The following is a 20,000-nucleotide window of genomic DNA, read 5'->3' on the forward strand; positions in this document are numbered from 1 at the left end:
TTTAAAAAGATTTACATACATCTTAAAGGGACAGAGGCAGCATGTGCAACCTCAAGTTTTCTCAGGAAATGCTCTAAGAAAATGGGGTGGTGGGGAGTCTCTTTCCTTTTCGGAACCAGGGAAAATTACATTTGTTAAGATTTGTATTTAGCCTCACACAGGAGAGGTCCTGCCTGTCTGTCCTTGTAGGATGAGGACAGGGTTTCTCCTGTGCTGTCTCCCTCCACCAGATTTAGTACAAGAGGAAGTAGCTTTTTCAGAAGAGGAACCTAAGCCAGGGTCTCCCTAGGGAGGTTTCTTTTTTTTTTCCTTTTTTCTTTTTCTTTTTTCTTTTTTTTTTTTTTGAGACAGAGTCTCCCTCTATTGCCGGCTGGAGTGCTGGCAATAGAGGTGGATCTTGTCTCACTGCAACCTCTGCCTCCCTGGATCAAGTGATTCTCCTGCCTCAGCCTCCCAAGTTGCTGGCACTACAGGTGCACGCCACCATGCCCCACTAACTTTTGTATTTTTAGTAGAGACGGAGTTTCACCATGTTGACCAAGATAGTCTCGATCTGTTGACCTCGTGATCCGCCCACCTTGGCCTCCCAAAGTGCTGGGATTACAGGCGTGAGCCACTGTACCCAGCCCCTAGGGAGGTTTCTTGGGGTGGGAGGCAGCCTGCTGGTCTAGATGGGAGGCAGACTGGTGGGTGAGGCACCAGAGAGACTTGTCCATGGAGTTCCCCACTCAGGAGGTTGTTGGGCATTATCAGCTGATAATCTGATCTCTGCTTTCTACCCCTTGCAAGGGAGGTTCATTTGCTCTGACCCCTTACTCTCCCTCATCATAATGTCAGTCTATTATCACTTAGGCAACAATCCAAAGACCTATCTGGAGAACCCCCTCCCCACCTGCTCCAGTTAATGAAGAGGGCACACTAGTTGTCCCTGACCTTGAATGTTGGTCTGGGAATGGCTGTGACCAGCCTTTCTAAAGGACCCCTCTCTTTTCTCCCACAGCCTGCAGAAGAACAGCATTGGGCCCATGGGAGCCCAGCGGATGGCAGACGCCTTAAAGCAGAACAGGAGTCTGAAAGAGCTCATGTGAGACATATGAAAGGCCTACACTAGTATCCTCAGTGTCCAGCACAATGCCCAACCCAGCACAAATATTTGTGAGCCTGAGGATGGATGGATGGATGGATGGATGGATGGATGGATGGATGGGTGAATGGATGGATAGATGGGTGGATGGATGGATGGGTGGGGTAGGTGGATGGGTGGCTGGGTAAATGGATGGATGGATGGATGAATGGATGGATGGATGGATGGATAAATGGGTGAATGAATGGATACACTGATGATGGATGGATGGATGAGTGGACTGACAGATGAGTGAGTGGATAGATGGATGGATGGTTAAATGGGTGTATGGGTGGGTGGATGGATGGATGGGTGGGTAGGGGTGGATAGGTAGGTAGGTGGGTGGATGGATGGATGGATGGATGGGTGAACGGATTAATGAATCGATAAATGAATGAGTGATGGATGGAGAGTGGATTGATGGATGGCAATGGATAGATGGATGGATGGTTGAATAATGAGTGGATAATGCTGAGTGGAGTGGATGGATGCATGGATGGATTGGGTGGTGATTATGGATGGATAAAGAATTGATGGGTGAGTGGACTGATGGAGGGTGAATGGATGGAGGACGCATGGGGTTGGATGAATGATGGATAAGGATGAGCGAGGAGATGGATGGATGATGGTTGAAGTGACTGATGGATTGATGGATGGATGGATGGATGGATGGTTGAATGAATGATAGATAATGAGGAATGGTGTATGGAAAAGATGGTTGAATGAATGATGACGAGTAATGAAGGATGGATGGTTGAATAATGAATGGATGATGAGAGTGGATGGTGGAGGATGGGGGATGAGGTGGATAAGGAATGAACTGATGGGCAGATTGGTGGTGGGTGAATGGGATGGGATGGAGTTGAATAAATGAGTGGATGAATGTGATGGGGTAGATGAGATGGATGGATGGGTGGGGTATGGATGAATGTAGATAGCAGACAAAAGAAAAGGGGGGGGTTTTTTTTTGAATGGGTGAAGGTAGTGGATGGGGGAGGATGGGTGGATAGGTGGATGGGTACATGAATGGATGGATGGGTGAATGGGTGAGTGGATGGATAAATGGATAAGTGGATGATTGGACAGGTCAGTGGATAGATGGATGGTTGAATGAATGAGTGGATGAATGGGTGAGTGGATGGATGGATGGATGGATGGATGGATGGATGGATGGATGGACAAATGGATGGATGGGTGGATGAGTGGATGGACAGACAAATTGATAGGTGAGCAGACTGATGGGTGGGTGGATGGATGAGTGGACAGATGAATGGGTAAGTGGGTAGGTAGGTAGGTGGATGGATGGATGAATGACTGGATGGATGGATTTATGAATGAGTGGGTGGGTAAGTAGATAAATTGATGGGTGAGTGGATGGATAGACTGATGGATGTGTGGGTGCTGGTTAGCTGACTGTGGACTCCAAAAGCACTAACCGAGGAGAATGGAGACTCCCAGGACTGGGTGAACCCCAACCTTCTTGGGCTCACATTTACTATCTTCCCACCTGGCAGAAGAAAACATTTCCTGACCATCTTCACAAAACCCCCCAAAATACTTATCACTGAAGGGTTGACTCTTCTTGCCAGGGAGTCAAGAGGGACTTTGCTATCCTGATTTCTTACAGGCAACAGGTGGTCACATGCAGAGACTACAGTCAACAGGCCTCAGGCAGAACAAACTGTGCACTGGCCACCCTTGAGACAATAGAGCCAGCCCTCCCATGAGGGCTTCCCTGACCCTGATCCCTCCGCCCAGCCCTGCCCGGCAACTCCCAGAGGCTGGCTCATCCATATCCCTTCTCTTGCAGGCTCTCCAGTAATAGTATTGGTGATGGAGGTTCCAAGGCCCTGGCCGAGGCCCTGAAGGTGAACCAGGGCCTGGAGAGCCTAGAGTGAGTCCACCTGACCCCTGCCAGGGTGACGAGTCCCCGTGTTCTCTTTCAGTAGATGGTGGGCTGGCAGTCCTGAAATATGGCTGTCCCCCAGAGCCATTTCCCTGCCAACATCAACCCTGGGTACACACTGTCCTCAGTGCTCCCTGCCCCACTAGCTCCATTTCCCTAGACAGTGGGGGCTGGGGTGGGGTCTGAAGTGTTTGGAATGATGAGCTCCAAGTGTCCTTGAGAAGCCAGCATGGGTGGCTAGAGAGGGAGTCAGCTGTAGCAGCTTTGGTGGGGGCAGGAGAGCTCAGCGCTGCACCTACACTTGGGGAGCCTGCTGCACCACTCCCTCTGGGGGCTGCAGACCCAGTACACCCTGCTCTGAGGCTGTCTGGGGCCACCCACATCAAGGCAGGGTCTAAATTTGGAGGTTTGTTGTGCTAAACCCACCTGCCCTCACCTGGCAGGGGCTAGGTGAGGGGATGGGCGAGGAAAGAGAGATGAGGAGAGGAGCAGTGTGGCCGCCACTGTCCCTGGAGCCCCCAACTCCCTGTTGAACCCAGTGCCTGCTGTCCCAGACTGGACAGGGCAGCTCCCTCTGGGTCCTGCGACAGCCACACCCAGTGCGCGTCCTTCTCTGTCCACAGTCTGCAGAGCAATTCCATCAGTGACGCAGGAGTGGCAGCACTGATGGGGGCCCTCTGCACCAACCAGACCCTCCTCAGCCTCAGGTACGTCCTGGCCACCCTCTCCAAATATGGCGTTTCTTTGACCGGGCACCTGTCTGCAGGGACTTGGCACTGGGAAGCCTGTCTCAGGGATATCTATTGCTGGGGAAGCCTTCCTGGCAGCCTGGCCCTCTTCCTGATCTCTTGGGGTGCAGGGGACAGCTGCTGCCCGCAGTGGCCCATTCTGCTGCTCCCTTCCCAGATGCACACTGAGCCACCTGTCCCCTCGCACCTCTGGGGCCCTGTCATCCTATCCTCTCCCTGTACTGTGGATGGTCCTAAAGCGGGGGCACCTGGCTGGCCCAGCACTGGCTCGCTGGCACTGGCTCCTTCACACCTCAGCCCAGACTGTGCAGAACCCTAGGTCCCCTGCCTACAGTTTCTTGGGCTTCCAGAAGCCTAAACACCTGGGCTTGGCTCTGCCAGATGCCTCATCTGCCCCGTCAGAAGCTCAGGTCTTCCTTTTTTTTTCAGCCTTCGAGAAAACTCCATCAGTCCTGAGGGAGGCCAGGCCATCGCTCATGCCCTCTGTACCAATAGCAACCTGAAGAACCTGGAGTACGTGGTGGGGGCCTGTGACTCCACAGGTTGTTCATGCCATGACCACACCCACACTGAGCCTGGGCTGATGGGCACCCTCGCTGCATCACAGGGTTGGAGAAGGAGCTGGCTGGGGAGGGTGCAGTCAGGAGACCTGGCATCGGATGGCAAGTCCCCCACTCTCATAGTGTAAATTGCATGAGGGTGAGGCTGGTATGACACCATCTGCCTCAGCTGGTGGGGATGGATGAGGATGTGATCATGCCATTGGGCAGCATATCCCCAGGAAGCTCCCCCACGTCCTGGCTGTGTGACCTGGCATTGAGCCCTGGAATCCCTGGTGACCAAGGACCGGAGGCTTCACAGCCAGCACCCTGCTCACTTGCTCCTGTTCCCTTTCTCCTAGCCTGACAGCCAACCTCCTCCACGACCAGGGTGCCCAGGCCATCGCAGTGGCAGTGAGAGAAAACCGTACCCTCACCTCCCTTCAGTGAGTCTGCAGCTCTCCACCCTGCCCTGTCCCCCTTCTGCAGAGCTGCCGGGCTCCACCCAAGCCAATGATGTACAGGCCAAGCCTGGTTTGGGGACACCCCTTGCAAAGGTCTCAGAGGCTGCCCAGGCTAGACTGCTGCCAGCAGACTGTGCCCCATCCTGTGCTCTCCTGACCCACAGACAGACGTGTTAAAAGGTGGTCACAGCTGGGCCTCCAGGTGCCCACACTTCATTTGGAGGCGTCTTTCCTTGCTTATTCCCCAGCCCTCTGGCCACAGCTCAACAGGGAGTACATGTGACCCACTGAGAACTAAGCCTGGGCAGGGGTTGCAGGAATTCTCCTGCCACATCCTGCAGGGATTCCACCCCCTGCCATCAGAGCCTCCTTGGCTCTGCCCCAGGGCCACATAGTCACATAGTCACATGTGTCTGTGTCTGCCCAGCCTGCAGTGGAATTTCATCCAGGCCAGCGCTGCCCAGGCCCTGGGACAAGCACTACAGCTCAACAGGAGCCTCAGCAGCTTAGAGTAAGTTGGCCTGCCCAGGGGCTGCAGGGCGGGGGCCGTCGGGGACGGGTGAACCTGGTGGTACCCACCAGGGAGAGGCTCAATCCAGTGACCCTTGGCACACAGCTTCATCTTCCCTAAGGCCAGCAGGCGCGTTTCAGTCCTTGTCTGCCTTTTTTTTTTTTTTTTTTTTTTGAGACGGAGTCTCGCTCTGTCACCCAAGCTGGAGTGCACTGGCCAGATCTCAGCTCACTGTAAGCTCCGCCTCCCGGGTTCACACCATTCTCCGGCCTCAGCCTCCCGAGTAGCTGGGACTACAGGCGCCCGCCACCTTGCCCGGCTAGTTTTTTGTATTTTTTAGTAGAGACGGGGTTTCACCGTGTTAGCCAGGATGGTCTCGATCTCCTGACCTTGTGATCTGCCTGCCTCGGCCTCCCAAAGTGCTGGGATTACAGGCTTGAGCCACCGCGCCCGGCCCTTGTCTGCCTTTTAAATATATTGGCCGGGTGTGTTGGCTCACGTCTGTAATCCCAGCACATTGAGAGGCTGAGGCATGTGGATCATCTGAGGTGTTGGGAGTTTAAGGCCAGCCTGGCCAACATGGGGAAACCCCATCTCTACTATAAATACAAAAATTAGCCGGCATGGTGGCACATGCCTGTAATCCCAGCTACTTGGGAGGCTGAGGCAGGAGAATCGCTTGAACTTAGGAGGCACCCGTTGCAGTGCTTGGAGATCACATCACTGCACTGCAGCCTGGGCGGCAGAGCGAGACTCTGTCTCAAAAAATACATATATATACATACACACACACATATATATACACATATATGTATACATATATGTACACACATATACATATGCCAGCTTTATTGAGATATAATCTTCACGCCAGAAGATCTTCCCGCTTAGTATACAGTTCACTGGTTTCTAGTGTATTCAGTGATGCAACCATCACAATCAATTTTACAACATTTCCATCACCCCAAAACGAACCCCTGTCCTCGTTAGCACTCACTACCCATTCTCCCTTTCCCCCAACCCTGGCAACCACTAATCTACTGTCTCCATGATCTTCCTACCCTGGACACTGCATATAAATGGAATTGTGCGACACATGGCCAAAAATGGAATCATACAACACATGGCCTTTTGCGGCTGGCGCCTTTGATTTGGTGTCAGATTTTCAAGGTTCATCCACATTGTAGCCTGTCTCAGGACATAGTTCCTTTGTAAGGCTGAATGATATCCATTGTATGAGTACACAGGTTTTCTCTCTCCATTCATCAGCTGATGGACGTTGGGTTCTTCCTACTTGGCTGTCAGGAACGGCGCTGCTGTGGACCTTTGTGCACAGTTTCTGTGTGGACGTGAGCTTTCCTTCTCCTGGGTGGATATACCTGGGAGTGGAGTCGCTGGGGCGTGAGGGAACTCTAGGTTTAACCCTTGGAGCCTCATCGGTCTTTCTCCTTGACCATTTCTTCCCCTTCAGCTTCCAGGATGTCCCCTCTGGCTGGGCCTTGTCCTCTTTTCTTCTGTTTGGCTCTTCAGCGCAGGGCTCCTCAGGGATCTGTCCCATGCCATCTTCCCTTGCCTGGCATCTCTTTTCCTGGAGCTCTTCTTTCCCTGGGCTCCAGTGATCTTTAAAGTCCTAACGACTCCCATGTCCATGTCCCAGGCCTCTCTCCTGAGCCCCAGACCGGCACGTCCACACCCCCTCTGCACCTCCCCTCAGGGTCTCGCTGGGGTGCGGGGTCCCTGCATTCTCTCTCCCAAAAACCTGCTTCTTGGTTCCCCATTTTGTGAATGGAACCAACTGTGCAAGCTACAAACAAGGACTTCACTCTCACCTCCCACTTCCTTTTCTATAATTTTTATTTTACTTTATTTTTGAGATGGAGTCTCACTCTGTTGCCCAGGATGGAGTGCAGAGGCATGATCTTGGCTCACTGCAACCTCTGCCTCCCGGGTCCAAGCGATTCTCCTGCCTTAGCCTCCCAAGTAGCTGGGACTACAGGTGCCCAACACCACGCCTGGCGTTTTTTTTTTTTTGTTTGTTTGTTTGTTTATTTTAATAGAGACGGGGGTTTCACTATGTTGGTCAGGCTGGTCTCGAACTCCTGACCTTTAAGTGATCCTTCCACCTTGGCCTCCCCAAGTGCTGGGATTACAGGCGTGAACCACCACATCCAGCATATAACTTACTTTTTAAAATAATATTTACAATTTTTTTTAAGAGATGGGGCCTCACTATGTTGCCCAGGCTGGTCTTGAACTCCTGGCTCAAGTGATCCTCCCACCTTGGCCTCCCAAAGTCCTAGGATTACAGGTGTGAGCCACTGTGCCTGCCCACCTCCTGCTTCTTATTCACTCTCAAGTCCTGTTGGGTCAGTCCCCTCTGTGTCCCTGCCACCCACTCGATTTCCTTTGCGTCCACTGCCCCCATCCAGGCCGTCGGCACTACTCACCTCCATCCCTGTGGCAGCCTCCACCTCAGTCCATCCTCTCACACTGCTGGCTAGAGACCTTTCCAAAGCAGCTCTGTTCCATCTTGGGTGCCATCCATGGATGGCCGCTCAGGGCCTGTGGAGTCAAGTACACACAGCCCCTCAGGGTGGCTTCTGGGGCCCCTAAAATCTGCTTCCTTTGTCCCTCCCTGGACTCATTTCTCACTTCCCCAGGAACTCAATTCGTTTGGGTTCCTTAGCTGAGTCAGGCACACTCCCCACTTTGGGTTTTGACTTGTTTCTTCTGGGGAGCCTTCTGCGGACACCCTGGGGTGGGAGACGCTGCTTGCTTTTCCCTGCAGCCTGCACTTGGCCTGTTGTACCTGCTCATTTAATCACGTCTTCCCACCTGAGCTTCGAGAAGGGGACTCAGGTCCACTGCCTTATACAACCCCTAGTACATGAGACGCACTGAAATGTTGTCTTTTTTATTTTATTTTAATTTTTTGAGATGGAGTCTCACTCTGTCGCCCAGGCTGGAGTGCAGTGACATGATCTCGGCTCACTGCAACCTCTGCCTCCTGGGTTCAAGTGATTCACCTGCCTCAGCTTCCCCAGTAGCTGGGACTACAGATGCCCTCCACCACTCCCGGCTAATTTGTGTGTTTTTAGTAGAGACGGGGTTCCACCATGTTGGCCAGGCTGATCTCGAACTCCTGACCTCAAGTGATCCACCCATATCAGCCTCCCAAAGTGCTGGGATTAAAGGCGGGAGCCACTGTGCCCAGCCACACCCAAATGTCTATTAAAATAATGAACGCAAACAGCTCTTAGCCTTGAATGTATCAATGTGCACCTGAGCTAAACTCAGTCACTCAGGGCCTGCTACTTCCCTCCAATTTAGAAGGCGAAAAAATGACACAAAACCCTAATTAGCAAGAATGGCCAAGGAGGTTGGGCATGGTGGCTCCTGCGTGTAATGCCAGCAATTTGGGATGCCAAGGTGGGAAGACTGCTTGAGCCCAGGAGTTCAGGACCAGCCTGGGCAACATAGTGAGACCCCATCTCTACAGAAGAATAAAAATATTAGCCAGGCATGGTGGCATGTGCCTGTAGTTCCAGTCTCTATTTAAGTATTTTAGTCTCCTCAGGAGGCTGAGGTAGGAGGATCGCTTGAGCCTGGGAGGTTGAGGCTGCAGTGAGCTGTGATCTCATCACTGCATTCCAGCCTGGGTGGCAGAGTGAGACCCTGTCTCAAGAGAAAACAAGACAAACAAGAATGGCTCAGGGATTGAGGGCTTTAAGTTCATTTTCTGGTTGGCTGTGAAAAGCAACCCTTTTTGGGTCCCAAGCCCCTATTGATGATCACTCTATGTGTCCCATTTCCTGCTTGTCTCTGGCGGTTCAGACTCATGCAGGCCCCCAGACCCTTCTGTGTGCTTAGTATGAGGCAGCGGGCTGCAGGGCCTGCAGAGGAAGGGCAGTTATCCCCAGGCAAACCCTGGGAGTCTATGTCTATGGTGTGTGTAGTCAGTTAAACCTGGCAGGTCCAAGCACCACAGGGCCTTGCTAGAACGCTCCGTGTGCCCCATGCACCCAAAGGCGTCACACTCTGTGTCCAGTTTACAGGAGAACGCCATCGGGGATGACGGAGCGTGTGCAGTGGCCCATGCGCTGAAGGTCAACACAGCCCTCACTGCTCTCTAGTAAGTCCTAGATGTGCGCAGCAGTCAGGAAGCCGGACCCTTCACCATTCCTTTCATGTTAGAGGTTTTTTTTTTCTCTCGAGACAAGACTCTTCCCCTGCCACCCAGGCTGGAGTGTAGCGGCGCAATCTCAGCTAACTGTAACCTCCACTTCTCAGGTTCAAGTGATTCTCGAGCCTCAGCCTCCCAAGTAGATGGGATTACAGGCATGCGTCACCACACCCAGCCTAATTTTTGTATTATCAGTAGAGACAGGGTTTCACCATGTTGGCCAGGCTGGTCTTAAAATCCTGACTTCAGGTGACCTGCCCACCTCAGCCTCCCAAAGTGCTGGGATTACAGGTGTGCGCCAACACACCTGACCTAGACGTTATTTTTGTTTACAAGTCAAGGAAGGTGTATTTGATTTTCCTAGTATTATTATAGGAAATATTACATTAGCAACTGGGGGCTCAAACACCTAGATAGTAGTAATGAGGAGGTGCAAGGAACGTTCTCCCCGAGCCCTTCCAGGGATAGACTCTATTTCTCGTATCCTTAGCATCCAGATTTCTGTCTTAGGCAACAGTGTAGGTAGGAGATGGAGTGCCTAGACACAGCACTGGCCAACCATTCTCAGTGCTGTTTCTCTACTTTCCACCCTGAATCAAGGGGTGGTGAAAGGGAACAAAGTGTGTGGAAGGATGTGGGCCCAGCTGGCCCACATTGACGGCACCCTCCCCACTCCAGTCTCCAGGTGGCCTCCATTGGTGCTCCGGGTGCTCAGGTGCTAGGGGAAGCCTTGGCTGTGAACAGAACCTTGGAGATTCTTGAGTAAGTATTCCAGTCTCCAGCTATGGTCTTTAGCCCCCCCCCCCAAAAAAAAAACAATGAATCCTTAAGGAATAGATATGGGAACAAAGTGTACAGGTAACTCACAAATCACCCTAGTGATCTTCATTTCAGCACAAGTGTACCAGCTTCCCAGCCCCACTTCATGCCTTTCCCTGGGAGTCGCTATCATTTGCCCTCTTTCTCCAGGTTGGCCTTGCCAGGCTGAACACATCTAGAGGCCCGGTTTATGGGTCCCAGGGTGGCTGATCTTGTTCTCTGGGCAGATCCAAAGTCCTGGGATGAGGCTACAGCTCTGAGGCTCAGGCATGTCCTCAGAATTCCTGCCCTTGCTGGGGGCACTGGGGACCTGCCTGGATGGAGGGCTGCCTCTCTTATCTCAGCCCCGCTTTTCTGTTTGGAGTGGAAGAGGAGAAAGGCTCCAACAACCCACCTGGCTGGGCCAGCCATTCCCCTTCCTCTGTGCTCTGCTTCCCACAGCCAGCTCTGCCCTGCTGCCCTGGAGTGAGGAAGGCAGAGCCCTGGCCTCCTGTGACTGCTGAAGTACTTGTTTCCTCTGCCAAGCAGCCCCAAGCCCACCTGCAGAGGGGTCAGGATCACCTCATCCTGTACCCATGCCTTAGGCTTCCTGTCTTTCCCCACAGCTTAAGAGGAAATGCCATCGGGGTGTCTGGAGCCAAAGCCCTGGCAAATGCTCTGAAGGTAAACTCAAGTCTCCGGAGACTCAAGTAAGTGGCTGGAGGGCCTTACCTGCATCCTGGAGCAGCAGAGTTCTCTGCTGGGTCCTCCTCGATGGGATAAAATGCTCCTGATTTCCTCTGTAGCTACTTCCTCCTGAATATAAATAATCAGACTTATTATAGTCCACATTCCACTGCAGCTGGGTTTGTTGAGTCTGCTTAGCTTCAGTCAGAAGTCACTCACATCTGCATTTATGGTCTTACATCCTCCATCGCACTTGGGTGGGACAATCTGGCCACTTGTAGACACCTGTCTCCAGGATCAACTCCCACCTGGCGTTGCCATGGCACTTGTAGACACATCTGCCTGGGTTACTGCCCCAGACAATGCAGTGTTGCTTCCCCGGGTGTTTCCTTCTGCCCTGATGGCTCACCGTGTGTCTCCATCTCTTCTCCACTTAGTCTTCAAGAGACTTCCCTGGGGATGGGCGGGGCGATATGTGTTGCCACGGCACTGTCTGGAAACCACAGGCTCCAGCATATCAAGTGAGTGCACCTGCCCTTCTTGCTCGCCCTTAGAACTGCTTCCAGGTCACGCACTGCCTTTTGCTCAGTTCTGAGAGCCAGCTGACCCCCAGACCCCTCAGCAGCCCTACAGGGAAACCTGGTCTAAGGGGGGCTACCCTGAGCTTTGTCCATGTAGCGAGGGGATCCTAGAAGCACAAAGGCTTTGCACGGGGTCCTGCATTTTCTATCTTATGACCTGCTCTACTAAAGAGAACCTGCAGGCTTCAAGCCCTGCCTTAACCATTCTCTTCTAGCCTCCAAGGAAACCACATTGGGGAATCCGGGGCCAGGATGATCTCAGAGGCCATCAAGACAAATGCTCCCACGTGCACTGTTGAAATGTGAGCAAAAGGAGTTCCTGGTGGATGGAGCAGGAGAATGGGCAGAGACTTAGCTGGAAGCTTTTGAACAGAAAGGCCGACTTCTGGGGACCTGCTGGGAGCTGGGAACGCTGCTCACTCAGCACCAGAGTGGGGCTCTGCACGGAGAAAGGAGAGGTGCTGCCAGAGGAGGTGGTGAGCTCCTTTCCTGGTGCAGGAGTGGTTCAGGCAGGGGGCGACGGGTCCTCTGCTACGGCACAGAGGAGGGAGGGGGCCACCACCAAGGGACTAGGGGACAAAGGCCTGAAAGCTCAGCAGTGTAGGAGGCTGGTTCCAGCTTATTTACATCCTGAGTACTTCATATGCCCCCAACCTTTAAAAATGTTTATTACTGCCCCGTTCCACTCACCTGGTTAAAAATCATCCCATGCTCTGAGATAAGCTGCCATCTCAAGCCCATGAGGAGCATCCATGTGGCAGGGGCGACAGAGGGGACCCTTCTTTATTTTTTCAAGAAGAAAGTTTTAGGGTATCATCCTTACAGACATGAAAAAACTATAGGAAAATTGTGAAGATAAATGAAAGTTTTAATTCTAGGATTCTGGAAACAGAGACAATAGAGTTCTCCAAGGATTCTACCTTTTTTTGTTTGTTTTTGAGATGGAGTCTTGCTCTTGTCACCCAGGCTGAAGTGAAGCGGTGCAATCTCGGCTCCCTGCAACCTCCGCCTCCCAGGTTCATGTGATTCTCCTGCCTCAGCCTCCCCAGTAGCTGGGATTACAGGCACCTGCCACCATGCCCGGCTAATTTTTGTATTTTTAATAGAGACGGGGTTTCACCATGTTGGCCAGGCTGGTCTCGAACTCCTGACTTCAGGTGATCAGCCTGGGCCTCCCAAAGTGCTGGGATTACAGGCGTGAGTCACCGTACCTGGCCCCATTTTTTATTTATTACAAAATCAAAGACGTAGGTGATACCTGGCACATGTTATGTGGAGTCTGGCACACTGGTTATCAATAGCACATTCAATGTATTCAGTGATGTCATTCTTTATTTATTTATTTTTTATGAGACAGAATCTGTCACCCAGGCTGGAGTACAGTGGCGTGATCTCGGCTCACTGCAGTCTCTACCTCTTGGGTTCCAGTGATTCTCCTGCCTCAGCCTCCCAAGTAGTTGGGTCTACAGGCACACACCACCACACCCAGCTAATTTTTATATTTTTAGTAGAGATGGGGTTTCACCATGTTGATCAGGCTAGTCTCAAACTCCTGACCTCAAGTGATCTGCCCACCTCAGCCTCCCAAAGTGCTGGGATTACAGGTGTGAGCCACTGCACTTCCTTATTAGGCTTCCAAAGCCACTGCTGTGGCCACAGCTTCCATGGAGACAGGCAAGCTGAGCCTCTATGTGGCACCAATTCCTGGAGCTGTTTGTGTTGGAGGGAAAAAAATCCAAATGGACATCACAGCTCTCATCAACTAAATAACCACAGAAAATATTTATTAAGACTATAAAGCAATGATCACTTCTGAATTTGAAAGGAATCGCTATTTGAAATGTTTCTTCAAAATTGAGCATCTGGACAGGATGCTGACATGGATGCTAAGGCCATGGATGAAGGCCTACTTGGGAAGATGATATCCTTGCAGTCTCAGAACAGCACCCCACAAAGGTGATATCCTAATTTACAAAGGGAAAAAGGTACCTTTAATCTGAAATCTGGCAAGTGCAGCCTCAACGGAAGTGACAGAATTGAACATCGCCAATAATGGGACACATGGACATCACGTGCCCCCAGTCTGATGCACCACAGAGTCGTCTCTGATGTATTCTTGTCAAAAACTGTTTGCCTGATTCTAATCATTGAAGGAACAATTAGAAAAAATCCAAATTGACAAATATTCTGCAGAATAAATGGCCTGAACTCATTAAAAAACATCACTGTCACGAAAAATGCAAAACGTTGCAGATAGCGTAAAATGAAAGATTACAGAGATATAACTTAATGCAAGATCTTTGACTGGATCCTAGACTGGAGGAAAAAGTCTGTTACAAAGAACATTTGGATCACTTGTCGTAGCTGTGAAATACAACAAAACATTATTTGTAAAAGGGAGGAAATCTGAACATGGGTCTTGCAGTATTTATGACAGTTTTTGCTGGGCATAGACTTCTAGATTGACAGCTGTTTTAGTACTTTTAAGGTGATGCTTTGTTTGCATTGCTTCTGTCTGAGTTAAGAGCTTAACAGAACAGAGCTGCAGTAGCCAAACGCTGGAGAAAGCTGGGCCCTACAGAAACCTAACACTGAAGAAACCTCAGAAGCCAAAGTGGTGGAGAAAACAAACAGTCCTCCCTCTCTCCCTTTTCAAATAATGATCATACATCTTCAAACTGTCTGAAATGGTTAAAGAGTTCAGTCTGTCATCAGGGACACACCAGAGCCAGCTAGGCCACACAGACCCCATCAGAGCAAAACAGACAGGACAATTTAATTCATATCCACATAGAAAGGACTTCTAGGCAGGAGGTAGACCCTTTAGCTCCCTTCCCATTAAAGGAGTCCTCAATTCTAGCACCTGAGAGTCCCCTGGGTCTAACAGCTGTGATATTTATGTAGTGTGTTGCTTACCTAAATGAATACAAGTTCCTTCCAGACATGTGACACTGATATTAAAGTGCTAATGAGAGGGATCTATTTCTTCTTGTCCAAGCTAAAAGAGAAACAGTCGTTCAGATTTCCCATCAGAAGTCCGAGGACTTTGTTCTTGATAACTACTACCAATAAAAATTGAGTATTTGAAAAATTCCTTTGTATTTTTCATCAATACACATTTTTTAAAGCATTTGAGGAAGTCCTCTAATTATATAGTAAAAAATTATCAGCAATGGCCTGCTAGTTTTTTATTGACCTAATCACAACCATCCTCCTTAGGTCCTGAGGTCTGCTCTACTGCTTGGCCAAAACCAAATGGTGCCAGGTCATAAAGCACTTGCACATGTGACTCCTGGATCCATTCTACAATGGGTCATACTTTAGTAAAAAGGATAGAGTACACACAGCTTGTTGCTGATAGAAACGTCCTTGCTCAAGCAAGGCAGTGCTATACATGGCGAGACTTTGCACAAAGTCAGTTAACTAACATGATCTAGAAGCAGGTGACACAATGAAATACCCTTTGGAGCTGTTGCCTATGTCTGTGGATGGGCTCTTTGTAGCTAGGGTAGGCTTCTGTGTTAAAGTGCATTAGAAGAAAGCATCACATAAGGAAAATAGAACTCTATTTGTATTATTTTTTCAAAACAGAAGTCAAGTCACATTCAGGCAAACCAAATCCATAACATCCAAAAGGTGCAGTGACTCTTCCGCGTCTTGGAACCACGGCGTCTGAGGTGGCTGGCATGGCTCCAACACGCTGGCTTCCCTGTCAGCGGATCATTTACAATATGGTGCATTTCAAATTACTGGTGAATTCACTGAATGCTGGCTTTTTTTTTTTTTTAAAGGGGTAATCTTATACATAAAATTTACGAAAAGAAAGAGAAAAAAGGAAAAATGACAGAAATAATTGTTGAAAGTTCCTAAAATTTATGTGTATCTTTTCATACCTGTGAACTCCTGAATAAGTATTTATATCTGACAGGTACAAATAAAATAATTATACTTTTAAGTAAAACCTATTTAATAATATGAAATATAGTGTTAAATACATTTATTAAAAGTAACTTCAGAAGTCTTCTTTTAATTGTAAAATAAGTGAAAACTGTTTTGTGCTTTCCTTTTAATTTACTGTATGCTTTTTTTTTTTTTGAGATGGAGTCTCACTCTGTTGCCCAGCCTGGAGTGTAATGGTGCGATCTTGGCTCACTGCAACCTCCGCCTCCTGGGTTCAAGTGATTCTCCTGCCTCAGCCTCCCCAGTAGCTGGGGTTACAGGCATGTGCTACCATGCCTGGCTGACTTTTGTATTTTTAGTAGCAATGGGGTTTTGACATGTTGGTCAGGCTGGTCTCAAACCCCTGACCTCAGGTGATCCACTCGTCTCGGCCTCTCAAAGTGCTAGGATTATAGGCGCTGGCCTACTGTATGCTTTTTACAAGCAGTGTGCTTTTATTTTATTTTTTTTGAGACGGAGTCTTGCTCAGTCGCCCAGGCTGGAGTGCAGTGACATGATCTTGGCTCACTGCAAGCTCTGCCTCCCAGGTTCACAGCATTCTCCTGCCTCAGCCTCCCGAGTAGCTGGGACTACAGGCGCCCGCCATCACGCCCGGCTAACTTCTTGTATTTTTAGTAGAGACGGGGTTTCACATGTTAGCCAGGATGGTCTCGATCTCCCGACCTCACGATCTGCCCGCCTCGGCCTCGCAAAGTGCTGGGATTACAGGCGTGAGCCACCGCGCCCGGCCTTTTCTTTTTTTTAAGATAGGGTCTCACTCTGTCACCCAGGCTGGAGTGCAGTGGCACGATCATGGCTCACTGCAGCCTCGACCTCCTGGTCTCAAGTGATTCTCCTGCCTCAGCCTCCTGAATAGCTGGGACCACAGGCATGCCCCTCCACACCTGGCTAATTTTTAAATTTTTTGTAGAGATTGAGTCTCACTTAGTTGTCCAGGCTAGTCTAAAACTCCTGGGCTCAAGTGATCCTCCCATCTTGGCCTCCTGAGTAGCTGGGCCCATGGGCGCTTGCCACGATGTCCAGCTAAGTACTTTTCATGTTAAAAAAAAAAAAGAAGAAAAAAGAAAAAAAACAACTCCACTTCTAATTTCACAACAGAAAAAATCTTCTAGTGCTACTACTCTACCTAATTCAATCCTGTGTTGTTTTTTTAAGTCAGAAACATGAATCTGTACCAACACCTTTTTCTTAGTAGGCTCCTTCCCCTACAGAAACACTTAGGTAGAGAGCTGCAGGAAACCTGCCTTTTTCCCTGTGTTGTGCACTATATCTTGCCACACTTTAGACAAAACAAAGCTCCTTTAGAGAAACCCTGGCTGGAGGGAAGGAGAGTGTCCCGGCTGTCATTGCCCCGGGAGTCTGGAGTCTCCAAGAGGGCAGCTCAGGTCACCAGAGTTTCCAAATTTAGTACCAGCCGTGGAACCATGAAGGTGGCTGTAATCCAAGGTGAACTTGACTCCCAGAAGAATGTCAGCTTTGGAGAGAAAATGGAGGATTCCTCATCTGGAGCCTGTCTCTATCGCCTGATTTTCAAGGAAACCCAGTTTTCATTTAACGTTAGCTAAGCTTCTTTCAGAAAACTGTAGTTATTAAAATACATTTAATGTTTGGTATTGTGAACATGCAGAAGAAAGAAAGATGACAAAATGAAATAAGGGCTAGAATTAAAAGCCAAAGTACAGGAAATGTTCTCAACTGTGCAAGTGATTAACAGCCAGATGTCCCCCTACGATTCTGAACACGAATCCCCAGTCCAAGTTCTAGCCTCAACTCTGCTGGACTCTCGGAGAAAATGTATAGTAACAAAAGCAGCCAAGACTTGTGTGGCATCAGCTCTTATTTCTCCTTGAGGTTTTGTCCCGTGGATGTGAATCACTAAGAACACATGCATTCCTCAAGTTTTAGGAGATAAATAAGGTGAAAAAAAAAATCTTTGGGATTTGCTTCAAATTTTTTTTTTTTTTTTTTTTTTTTTTTTTTTGAGGCAGAGTCTCGCTCTGTTGCCCAGGCTGGAGTGCAGTGGCACGATCTCGGCTCACTGCAAGCTCCGCCTCCCAGGTTCAAGCCATTCTTCTGCTTCAGCCTTCCGAGGAGCTGGGACTACAGGCACCTGCCACCACGCCTGGCTAATTTTTTTGTATTTTTAGTAGAGATGGGGTTTCACCGTGTTAGCCAGGATGGTCTCGATCTCCTGACCTCGTGATCCATCCACCTCGGCCTCCCAAAGTGCTGGGATTACAGGCTTGAGCCACCGCGCCCAGCCTCAATTCTTATTTAAGCTTCATGGAATGCAAACATAGGAGGCTGAAGCAGAAATAAGTATTGCTTCAGTAATCATGAGTCTAGCCAACTTAGTGAACAAAACAGGTGTTACCTTCCTAACCTTCTAAGTTCCCATTTACCTACAAGTCTGAGGGTTTTAATCTGCCAGGGTCCCTTGGCAAGAGGGTCAGAAGTCATTGTCACTCTCATCCAGGGGTTCAGGTTTCCGGACCCTTCGATTGGGCTTGGATGGTGAGAGAGAAATGCTCTCATCTTCCAAATCATCCTCCTCCTCCTCATCATCATCTTCCATGTCAATTTCACTCTCCTCCGAGTCCTCCTATAGGAAAAAAATGGCAGATGCAACAGGGGGTTCCACCTCATTCCTGACATCTTGTCCTAAGATTCTGTGCCTCCCTTTCTATAGCAGCATCCCTGTGTGAAGGAAAAGGCTGGCAGAGTGCCAGGCAGGCTGTGGGAGGGCATATGGATGGGACTGAGGCTATGTACTGCTGGCTGGAATTTATCATCCAACCAGAATCCTCCAAACTCCAGGTGCATCTGTGTGGTGCTGCAGGGGCTGGCTTTCCCACAGTGTCTCAGAAGCACTCTGGATCTGCATTGAGGGCCAATGGACCCAGAGACTCCCCCTACCGATGGCAAGAAGGACAGGGGCTTGGAGAGAGGGAAGGGAGGCCTATTTTGGCTTTTTGCAGATTGTGGATAGAAAGCAATATAGGCATGGGTATAAGGAGTGAAGTGAATCCCAGCTACTCAGAAGGCTGAGCAAAAGAACTGCTTGAACCTGGGAGACGGAGGTGCAGTGAGCCGAGATTGTACCACTGCACTCCAGAGCAAGACTCCGTCTCAAAAAAAAAAAAAAAAAGAAAGGGAGTAAAGTGAAAGACACACCTTCTCCCTCCTCATCAGATCCAGGGTGACCAACTCAGCCCAGCTTTAAAACGGCAAGTCCTGTGTCCCATGTAAACCAGGATGGCTGGTCGTTCTATCTAGATCATTCCCATCGGTACACACAAATGCTGTAATTTCCTTCTTGGAAAAAAACCCAAACGTAATCCCATTTTCCTCTCCAGCTGCTCTGCCCTGTCTCTCTCCCCTCACACAGAGCTCCTGAGCGAGTTGTTGAACTCACTGTCTGCACCTCTGCCCCTCACGAATGCTTCAGGTCCCCCGGACTCTCACCCACTGACCCCAGCACTGCTCCTATCAAGACAGAAACATTCAATGGATTAGGATTGATTCTCAGGCCTCATTCTGCTTGAGCTGTGGAATCACCCCTTCATCCTTAAAACCCATCTTCTCCATCCCCCAAGGCCCCTTCTCTAGTCCAGGTCCCCCTCCCTCACTGCTGACGCGCCCCAGCCTCCCCTGCCTGCCCCTTCCTCCCCGACCTCTGCAGGGCAGGTGCACGCAGGACCTTGGGTCACCTCTCTTCTTGTTCTACTTGCTCTCCCTAGGCAGTCACATCTATCCTTGTGGCTTAGGTATCAACCAAATAAGAGTGGCTCCCAAAATTCAATATCTAGCTCAGACCTGGCCATTGAACTCCAGACTTAAATTCCACCTGACTACTCAACCCTAGCATGTGGCTGTCACACTCAGAATGTCCAAAACCAAACTTTCTATCTGCCCTCCAAGCCCCTTTGTCAAGTTGGCCCCATCTCAGAAAATGAAACTCTGCTTTCTGCTGATTAGACCCTGCCGAGGCACCCTCATTTCTCTCTTTCTCTAACAGCCTGTGTCCAATCAATTCACAAAACCTGATGGTTCTTAGAGACAGACCCAGGACCTGACCACTTCTCAGCACCTCTGCTGCCACACCTTCGGCCAAGCACCATCATCTCTGACCTCCACAGGTGCAGGCACCTCCTAACTGGCTTCTCTCAAATGGGTGTCAGCTCTTGACCTTTCTGGGCTCACTATTCTCCAGGGTCTCCCCACCACACTCAGAAAACAGAGTCTTCATCTCACCCTGCAAGGCTTTGCATGGCCCCTGCTGCCTCTCTCGCTCACCCACAGTCACACCAACTGCCTCTGCTCCTCAACGTGAGGAGCACATTCCACATGCCCAGGTGCCACCAACCCACAGACTTGCTCCCTCCACTCAGGCCCTGCTCAAACACCACCATGTCAGAGCCCTTTGCTGAGCCTGTGGAAGATGCCACCCCCTCCTTGTTCCCTGTCACTCCCTGTCCCCTGAAGCTGTTATTCCTCCT

General features: G+C 50.0%; 2 protein-coding genes and 1 long non-coding RNA gene across 16 annotated transcripts in view; 1 reads left to right on the plus strand and 2 right to left on the minus strand.

Moving 5' to 3' along the window:
* The window catches only part of NLRC3 (NLR family CARD domain containing 3), a 44,434-nt gene extending 29,802 nt beyond the window's left edge, over positions 1–14,632 (plus strand). For 6 of the 10 annotated variants that reach the window (XM_017886278.1, XM_017886277.1, XM_017886272.1 and 3 more), the window contains 11 exons: positions 1,001–1,084; positions 2,934–3,017; positions 3,653–3,736; positions 4,208–4,291; positions 4,680–4,763; positions 5,209–5,292; positions 9,341–9,424; positions 10,154–10,237; positions 10,900–10,983; positions 11,398–11,481; positions 11,757–14,632. In XM_017886278.1, the coding sequence (XP_017741767.1) occupies positions 1,001–1,084; positions 2,934–3,017; positions 3,653–3,736; positions 4,208–4,291; positions 4,680–4,763; positions 5,209–5,292; positions 9,341–9,424; positions 10,154–10,237; positions 10,900–10,983; positions 11,398–11,481; positions 11,757–11,847 (931 nt within the window). In that variant the 3' untranslated portion in view covers positions 11,848–14,632. Of the gene's footprint in view, positions 1–1,000; positions 1,085–2,933; positions 3,018–3,652; positions 3,737–4,207; positions 4,292–4,679; positions 4,764–5,208; positions 5,438–6,561; positions 7,134–9,340; positions 9,425–10,153; positions 10,238–10,899; positions 10,984–11,397; positions 11,482–11,756 lie in introns of those variants that run through there. The other 4 variants (XR_001888033.1, XM_017886274.1, XM_017886280.1 and 1 more) reach the window with 4 other exon arrangements.
* LOC108538278 (uncharacterized) lies at positions 7,546–12,324 on the minus strand. 2 transcript variants are annotated; one of them, XR_001888035.1, is made up of 4 exons: positions 12,232–12,324; positions 11,180–11,413; positions 11,006–11,089; positions 7,546–7,854 (listed from the first exon to the last, which is right to left on the minus strand). It is a non-coding gene; the product is annotated as an uncharacterized LOC108538278 (long non-coding RNA). The 2 variants fall into 2 exon arrangements; XR_001888034.1 differs by lacking the exon at positions 12,232–12,324 and having other exon boundaries at positions 11,180–11,481.
* The window catches only part of IFT38 (intraflagellar transport 38), a 45,796-nt gene continuing 40,417 nt past the window's right edge, over positions 14,622–20,000 (minus strand). For 3 of the 4 annotated variants that reach the window (XM_017886284.1, XM_017886281.1, XM_017886283.1), the window contains one exon: positions 17,762–18,103. In XM_017886284.1, coding sequence (XP_017741773.1) covers positions 17,951–18,103 — 153 coding nt within the window. In that variant the 3' untranslated portion in view covers positions 17,762–17,950. Of the gene's footprint in view, positions 15,251–17,761; positions 18,104–20,000 lie in introns of those variants that run through there. The other variant, XM_017886282.1, reaches the window with a different exon arrangement.

Source organism: Rhinopithecus bieti, unplaced genomic scaffold (assembly GCF_001698545.2).
Source record: "Rhinopithecus bieti isolate Rb0 unplaced genomic scaffold, ASM169854v2 scaffold_13704, whole genome shotgun sequence".
Classification (NCBI taxonomy): domain Eukaryota; kingdom Metazoa; phylum Chordata; class Mammalia; order Primates; family Cercopithecidae; genus Rhinopithecus; species Rhinopithecus bieti.